Source organism: Humulus lupulus, chromosome 2 (assembly GCF_963169125.1).
Source record: "Humulus lupulus chromosome 2, drHumLupu1.1, whole genome shotgun sequence".
NCBI classification, from domain to species: Eukaryota; Viridiplantae; Streptophyta; class Magnoliopsida; order Rosales; family Cannabaceae; genus Humulus; species Humulus lupulus.
This window is the reverse complement of record NC_084794.1, coordinates 84,978,180-84,986,936: the sequence shown is the minus strand read 5'-3', so window position 1 is coordinate 84,986,936 and position 8,757 is coordinate 84,978,180. Positions and strand designations below refer to the sequence as shown.

Genomic DNA, 8,757 nt, shown 5'->3' with positions numbered 1-8,757 from the left:
GTCCTCGAGGGAAAAATGGTAAATTTCCCCAATATTCCCTCATAAACATTCTAACCTCAAATATATCTCCGAATATTTATTTCCATAACCCGATAACCCCATAACACATCTAATACCCCAAATACCCCTCGACTCACCCTGAGTCGGATTCTTAACCCCGTTGTGAATTTCTGGCTAATCGCTCCCCAGGACTGTCTCAGATCGTGCTGCACAAATAAATCACATACATATCGCATTTATCACATTTATACTCTCAACGGGCTAAAATCACAGTCATACCCCTAATATCCAAACGGGGCCCACATGCATATTTAATTCAACTAACACATGCATCTCTATCACATATTCACATATTAAATCATTTATTGCCCTCTGGGCATGCTAATCAAGGCCCTAAACCCTATTAGCAAATTTTGGTCGTTACAGATGCCTATGTAAATCTGTATGGCAGTTCAACATCGATGCCACATTGATGACATTTCGATGTTGATGGTCGTCATTTGTACGCGATTCCATTCGATGGATATCGATGCCATATCGATGTTTTCAGCATCGATATACCATCGATATTATATCTAAAATAACATCTAAATTATATGTTCACCCCAACATTGAAATTCCATCGATGTACCATCGATATAGCATCGATGTACCATCGAAATGTCATCGATGCATGATTGATCCTGAACTAAATTAACATATATGGCATCGATTCAACATCGATATACCATCAATATTATATCGAAAATAACATCTAAATTAGATGTTCGCTCCAGCATCGACATTCCATCGATGTACCATCGAAATTCCATTGATTCAGTATCGATTTACCATCGATTTCGAATGGCACCCACATATTTCCATATCCGAAGAACAAATAAAAAAATGCAGAAAAAATACCACACTCAACACCAGGACAGTTCGTATCTAATATATAACCATGACATTTCATATTCACAAGTAGATAGAATGAAATGATACTTACCCATGATTTTTTTCTCTTAAAAAACGCCAAGTATGACAGTTTCTTCACTTGAAATGAAACTTTCAGATCCGAGCAATCCAATTTCTTCACGGATTTCAGTATATTCGACAATGTTATTTATGTTGTTGTGAAAATGACTCTAAATGATGGATGAGAAAGAGAGAAATATGTAAACTGTTAAAGTTCCCTCATTTTTAACTGATGAGAGTATTTTTGTCCAAAATAGAGATTCGGCACATTAGTGAGAGAATTTTTATGATAACATGTTAAAAAATTTAACTATTTTATGATGCATAGTGCATAAAATTTCCCAAAATGGACTCGTCTAACAAACTGTTTAAAATTGTTTTCGCCCAACAAATTATTGAAAAGAGATTTTGTGAGATGTTCCATATAATGTAAACTAATATTTGTATAATTTAGACGTAGACAGTCCGAGTTCATTAGTGTCCAACTGTCGAAGCTAGTGAGTCTGTACTCTGTAACTGTAGTCACTGATAAAGGTAACAGCAAAAAAGAGTTAAACTTGTTGAGTTTGCCAAGCTCACCATGAGTCCTTCTGTGAAGCTACTCAGGCTAATTGGGCTTTTGGTTTTGGGCTTGTTGGGACAATCGGTGGCAGTAAAATGCGGTGGCGGTGGCAGCCGGAGTTGCAAGTTCCCAGCTTTATACAACTTCGGTGACTCAAACTCGGACACAGGAGCAATATCTGCCACGCTTTCAGAGGTTCTTCCACCTAATGGCGAAAGCTTCTTTGGAAAGCCCGCTGGAAGAGCTTGTGACGGTCGTCTTGTGATAGATTTCATTGGTAAGATCTAAAAGAAAGAAGAATAAGATCCTTTGATCAAGAAAGGTTTTTTTTTGTTCTGTTTTTGTGGGGGATACGACATGTCGTTTTGATATTTGCAGCCGAGGAATTGAGGTTACCTTACCTTAGTCCTTACATGGATTCACTTGGGACTAATTTCAGACATGGTGCCAACTTTGCCACTGGAGGTTCGTCTATTCGGAAAGGAGGTTATAGCCCATTTCATCTTGGGGTTCAAATAGCACAATTCATGCGTTTCAAGTCTCTTTCTGATCGACTCACTTCCAATAGTAGTGGTGAGTCTCTGTTTTTCCCACTTGACCAAACTTCAATCACATTATATAATACTAAGCTTTATCTTTATGCCTTATATGACATTACTAAATGATGGGTTTTCTGTTGTGAAAAATCCTAGTCTCAAAAGGCAGGCTTCCAAGAGCAGAGGACTTCTCAAAGGCTCTATATACTTTTGATATAGGACAGAATGATTTGGCCATTGGTTTTCAATACTCGAGTGAAAAACAAGTCCAAGCTTCCATTCCTGATATACTTGGCCAATTATCTCAAGCAATACAAGTGTGTAATTTAGCGACAAAACTAGTTTCAAATGAGCAGAATTTATATCTTCCATTAATTATTCTCCTTTGTTTGCCACTTTACAGCAACTATACGAGGAGGGAGCAAGATTCTTTTGGGTACATAACACAGGTCCTATTGGTTGTATACCATACAATGTTATATATTACAAATCAAAGGCAGGTAATCTAGACAAAAATGGGTGTGTGAAACCTCAAAATGCAGTGGCTCAGGAGTTCAATAGGCAGCTTAAGAACATGGTTTTAAAGCTCAGAACACAACTCCCTCTTGCTGTGTTTACCTATGTTGATGTCTACTCTGCGAAATATGTGATAGTTAGTCGAGCAAAAGGACTTGGTAATGATCATACTTTTTAGCCATATTTGTATTATGAACATGCTTTATATCGACTTATTATAACACTCTTATATGGTTTTATGATGGCAGGTTTTGTTGGTCCAATGGAGTTCTGTTGCGGCAGTTACTATGGCTACCATATAGATTGTGGGAAGAAAGCTATGGTGAATGGAACGCTTTATGGTAATCCTTGTAAGAATCCGTCGAAGCATATTAGTTGGGACGGCATACACTATTCTCAGGCTGCAAATATTCAGATTGCTAACCAAATTCTTAAGGGTAAGCTCTCTGATCCACTGGTTCCAATTGGGGAAGCTTGTCATTATCCCAAGAATAATGTATGATAAGTTCAGTGGTTCACCATAGTTGCTATGCTTGAAAGCTCTTAGCTAGAGTTAAGATACTGCTTCTAGCATTACAATGTTAGGCTATAGTGTGCTTGTTTGAACATCACCTCAGTTGGAATTACTTCATCAGAATAATAAAGCCTAAGGCATCTCGAAGGGAAGAAAATAGTCTCTTGTTGTATTGTTCTTCTTCAGATTTCACTCATTTGGTTTGATAATAAAAGTAAATTTTACAGGTTTGGAATGTTAGTTCCCATTATGGAATGTTTTTGGTTGCTTCTATTCAAACAGTTAATATAGATATATATGTATGTATATATATAGTATAAACATATAAATACATATAAAGATCTTGTTAGGTGCATCATACACATATTTTATCATGTACATGTGCATATCCCTGTTCTTGCGTATATATACATACATACATATAAATATATATACATGTGAGATTGAGTAGTTGGAAAAATTCACAACGTGGGTCCAATATGTCCACATTCAAACCACTTATTCAATGATGAAGACAGCAAAGATACTTTGGCTATACTTTAATTAATCCTCGTTTTAACAAACGAACACTCTCGAAATGGAAAACTAACGATTGCGATTGTAGTCCTATTGAAAATTACTATTTAAGAAACATACAATTAGAAGCAAGTCAAGTTTTGTAATGGGCATTTTTGGGTGCACCAACAAGAGAAAACGATGCTCCACCAATTCTTTATTGAGAGAGATCATAATACAAAGAACAATAAGATACGTATGTCTGAATCAAATTATACAAAAATGAAAACTTTTGACACCTTTAATATTAAACAATTGAGAAAAGAATCTCCTTCTCGCCGTTTGATATTATTCTCTTATTTTCCCAAGCTTGCCAATCAATCAACAATCTATACTGAAGCACCAAACACCTAATCTACCAAGACATAGATTACACTCGAGCCTATATACATCTTCATCAGCATTACATTACCTCAATACTGTCATCTTTAACAACTTGTCTTTTGGTATCAAGCAGAGTTTCCAGAGATCTAACTTTCCTGTTTCTAGACCTGCCTGCTTCTTTCAACAACTCGGCTAGTCTTCGCTTCTCGTCGTCCACATCTGGATTCGCTGTTCCAAGCTTCTCCTCTCTCATTCCAACAACATATTCTAACAATTCAATAGCATCATTCAGCCTGCAAGATTTTTAGGATAATAAAAAAGATATCAGCAAATAGCAACAAGTACTTGATAATGAAACATGAACTATATAGCAGCATTATAGGCCATAGCACATCATTTATATGTGTTTTTTAGAACAAAATTTACCTGCCCATTGCATCATAGGTGCCAGCCAAATTGCTGTAGACTCCTAATGTTTCAGGGTGAAATGGGCCATATTCCTTTTCCAAGATATTTCTTGACTCTTCAAACAGCTCCGCAGCCTCATTTATGGAGTAACGCTGGACACAGGCAAGGCCCATTTGGTTCAGTGCTATTCCAAACAATGCAGATTTCGTCTCTGCGCTGGCCCGGAACTTTGATACAGAACTTTTGAAGGTGCTATAAGAATCTGAGTAATTCCCCATCATGTAAAACATGACTCCCATTTGAGCTTCTATTCCTGCTATCGTGCTTTGTTGGCCTGGAGCATCACCAAACATTTTCAAAGCCTTCTTGAGTAACTTGACAGCCTGCTCTAACTCATTCATTGACTGGTAGATAGCAGATACATCGATTAAGCCACTGGCAATCTCTTCTGAAGGGATGCCATGATTTGGCTTTGTGTAAATCTTGAGAGCATTTTCGCAGTGTGATTTAGATTCCCTGAACTTTCCTATCTTGTTGTACAAATCAGCTAGACGAACAAAGACAGAAGCCACTGTTGGATGGTTATCTCCTTTAGACGACTTGAACACAGTGAGAGCTTTCTGATAAGCAAAAGCTGCCTCATCATAGCGAGACAAGGACAGATACGCATCTCCAATGCTGCGATCAATTAATGCTACATCAATTTCCTGGCCATTGGAAGCCATGGCCATGCTTGCTAATACATAATGTTCAAGAGCAGCTTCATAGTCTCCCTTTGAGTCGCAGATGAGTCCCATTAGTCTCCTATCTGCAGCTTCTTCAAGGGAAGAAGGAGAACCATTTTCCCTGTGGATGTCAAGAGCCATCTGACACAGCTTCTCAGCCTCATCCAATTGCAATGCTTGGACTTGGGCCTCAGCTACATATCTACAAGTCTCACCAAGTCTGGGATCTTTTTCTCCCAAGACTTGCCTTTGGATTTCCAAACCTGCTGTGTAAAACAGTATTGAATTCTCAATTTGACCCATCATTGCATAAGTGTCACCTAATTGCATACACCCTGCAAACTTGGCCAAGGCATGGTCTTGCCCGTCTTCAAGAACCGGAATATCAATAGAGCGTTCAAGAACTGGAATTGCCTCATCATATTGGCCTAAGTTGCAGTATATTGCAGCCAAAACGTGTAAACACATTACCTGGTCCAAAGTTGGTTTCTCATTTGAATACTTCTCAAATGATTTCAATGCCTGAAGAGCCACCTCAAGAGCCTTCTTAGAATTTTCACCAGAAGAGATCATATCTTTAGCTTGTTTAAGCAGAAATGGACCGAGTTCTGGGTTATCCAATTCATCCACTTGAAGATCGTCCACTTCATTCTGAACCTTTGCCCTGCGTAAAGCTGAAATTCTTTGCTTGTTCAATGGCGAAGCCACAGTAGGTTTCCTTGGGCTTTTCTCATACTTCTTATCTAATGGAGGTCTACCCTGAGAAGATTTGCTCTTGGGGCTAGATTTAGCTGATGTCCCAGAATCCACTCTCAACACATTAAGCTTATTAGGAGTTGCCAATCGATTCTTGCCCTTTTTTGTTGACTTTTTAGCAGGAGATTGAATATCTTTACCTTTAGGTGAGTCAACACCATTACCCTCCTCATTCTTTTCCACCACAACCTCTTTAGTTACCTCATCATCAATATCTCCAACAAGATGGCGTAATTCTGAATCGATTCTTGATTCCTCGCCATACGATAGAAAACTACCCCTTGATGGAGATTGATCAACAGAGCTCTGCATCTCACAAACATTGTTATACAGCTGCTCAATTGAGGTGTCAATAACTCCATCCATGGCCAAATCCATGGAGTCACTTTGAGGACTTTGGGGACTCAGTGGACTTCTTGGTGAGACTTCATGTGCGTAGCTTTCCTTTTGAGTTGTGTAGTCCTCATTGGTATCAGTATCATAAGCTAAATTCTCCCCATTAAAGGCACCCATAACTAGTCCAGGCATCACCTTTCTGAGTATGAATTAAACAAAAACTTTAGAACTATCAACAAAGACTGGTCCAGAGGATTAACTGAGAAGCAAATACTACAAATAGCTAAATGATAACTATTTAGGAAAAAATGACAATTCCATGGTAGTGATAGTTAACAAATCACATCCTGGAATATGTTTCACAGCAAACATTTCTGTCCACAAGTGTAGTTTTTTCTATAACAGCTTTCTTAACTTAGCATACCCTTTTGCAACAAAATAAACTGAACTTAGTTATTCCCAAATTTAACAAAACGACAATGTAACTCAGTTCTACAATTACAACATATGATACTAAAAAAAGGCATACTTAAGCAAACCAGAGGAGAAGAAAACACAAAATAATGAAGTCCCACATACAAAAACCATAAAAAAAAAAACCCAATTGAGCTACAACATAGAAATTAAAGACACAACATCTGATATAGAAAAAGAAACTAAAAACAACGATGGTGTATGATATAAGTTCAACCTTAATAACCATATAATGAGTAAATGAAAAAAATGTAGAGGAAAGACAGAAAGAAACAAAGGAAATTAATGATGATGATTGAGAACTTACTGTGGTGTATTATTAGAAGAAAGATAATGCCAAAGTTTTAAGCTCTCTGGGCGTTTTGTACAGAATGAGAGAGAGAGAGAGAGAGGTGAAGATGATGATATATATGTTTGTTTGCTTAAACTTGTTATATATATATAAAGTTGAGGGGCAGAACAAGACGAAGACGAAGAAGAAGAAGACAGGACAAGACCGAATGGGATTAGTATGGAATAGTAAGGTCAAAATGGGCAACTGGGTATTATTGAGAACTCTGTGTCCAGCTAATATGTGTGTGTATAGATATAATGTGTGTGTGTGTATATATATCTATAGGTGTGGGGTTTTCAGGAAGAGTTGGAACGTTGAAGCAATGAAGAAGCTGACCTCTCTCCCACTCCTTTCTCTTTCTATTATTCGATTTTTGCTCTTTTTTTTAATTTATTTATAAATTTGATATAAATATAAGATATGTATATATTTTCACTGACATCTCAAGTTGGCGGGATTAACGGCTTTTCAACGCCACAGGGACTGTGAAAATGTTCGGTTGACACAGCTGTTTGCTATACTTTTATCCCACTTTAACACGTGTCAACACTCTAATCAAAGGCAATGCTTCTCTTTTATTTTTAATCAAATTAATATTCCTTAATAATTTGCAGATCGGTCCTTGATCCCTTTTCTTTTGCATTAAATTATCTAATAATAATTCATTTTCTAGTTCTAGTAGATTCTCCATTGAATGAAATATGAGAAATGTTGTGCTATTCATTAATTGATCTCGCAAATGTTCACTTAATTGTTTGACTAATCACAAGAATTTAGGAAAGTAAAAAGAAAAAGGAATTGGGGGCTAATGTGCAAAACAAACAAAATGTTAGGAATTATAATTATATTTTCATTTTGTTTTGTTAATTGAATTTTTTCAAGGGGTAGTTGTTAATTCATGAATGACTACTCATTCATTGAATATTGTGACTTAAATTTTTTCAATTAATGAGAAATTGATAAATCATTCTCTATAAAGCAATTTTTCTATAAACAAAAAATAAAAATGGTGGGCCCTGGTCCAGCTAGGCCAAGAGGGCCCAAACAAAGACAGCGGTGTGGCATTACTCGAAAAAGGATGTGTTAAATATGAGTAGGTCCATTAACGTTATTATCAATCCTAAGAGAGGCTGCTTTGTTACAAAAATTGGGACTATAAAATCAAAATCCTAATAAACAAATAAATAAATGTATTTCAACATAGTTATTATTATTCACGAAATACACACGTGACATTATATTATTATTTTCCATTTATCAAGGAACTATAACATGAGATTATTAGTGATTCAAAAAAATATATAGTTTGTAGTGATTTATTAAGAATAAAACTTTATTCCAAAGAATAATAAAAGCAAGGGTAAAAGAATATTAACCCCAACAACTTTTGTACCATCAAAGTGAAATGGTGCTGTATGATATTAATAATACATTCAAAAGTTAATATTCATTATCAGAACAAGTGGTTACAAAACATGTAAGAATTATGAAAGTTTATACATATATTTACTTTCTAGTGTTACTTTAAAGATTATAAGAGAGAGAGAGAGAGAGAGAGAGAGAGATCTTAGAAGACCCAAATCCCAATAATAATTGTCGGTATAGTAGCTTTATCCTTTTGTTGATTTAATTTGTAGATTATAAAAGAAGAATCTAAGTAGGGACATGAAATAAAGTTTTGGAGTAAATCAAATGATTGGTGTTGTTAAGAGCATCTATATAAATTTATATATATATATATATGTATATTTGTAAAGCCTTGA

General features: G+C 36.1%; 2 protein-coding genes across 2 annotated transcripts; one reads left to right on the top strand and one right to left on the bottom strand.

Annotated features, from left to right (window-relative positions):
• Nucleotides 1–1,341: 1,341 nt before the first annotated feature.
• LOC133818147 (GDSL esterase/lipase At3g27950) lies at nt 1,342–3,317 on the top strand. The gene is made up of 5 exons (XM_062250861.1): nt 1,342–1,793; nt 1,895–2,089; nt 2,209–2,369; nt 2,456–2,726; nt 2,817–3,317. Exons 1-5 carry the CDS (start codon nt 1,535–1,537, stop codon nt 3,068–3,070), a joined length of 1,140 nt encoding a protein of 379 aa, XP_062106845.1. The 5' UTR covers nt 1,342–1,534; the 3' UTR covers nt 3,071–3,317.
• A 419-nt stretch (nt 3,318–3,736) lies between these two features.
• On the bottom strand, nt 3,737–7,280 carry LOC133818146 (protein KINESIN LIGHT CHAIN-RELATED 2). Its single transcript, XM_062250860.1, has 3 exons — nt 6,968–7,280; nt 4,388–6,385; nt 3,737–4,254 (listed from the first exon to the last, which is right to left on the bottom strand). The coding sequence occupies exons 2-3, from the start codon at nt 6,376–6,378 to the stop codon at nt 4,041–4,043; spliced, it is 2,205 nt and encodes a 734-aa protein (XP_062106844.1). The 5' UTR covers nt 6,379–6,385; nt 6,968–7,280; the 3' UTR covers nt 3,737–4,040.
• Nucleotides 7,281–8,757: the final 1,477 nt, after the last annotated feature.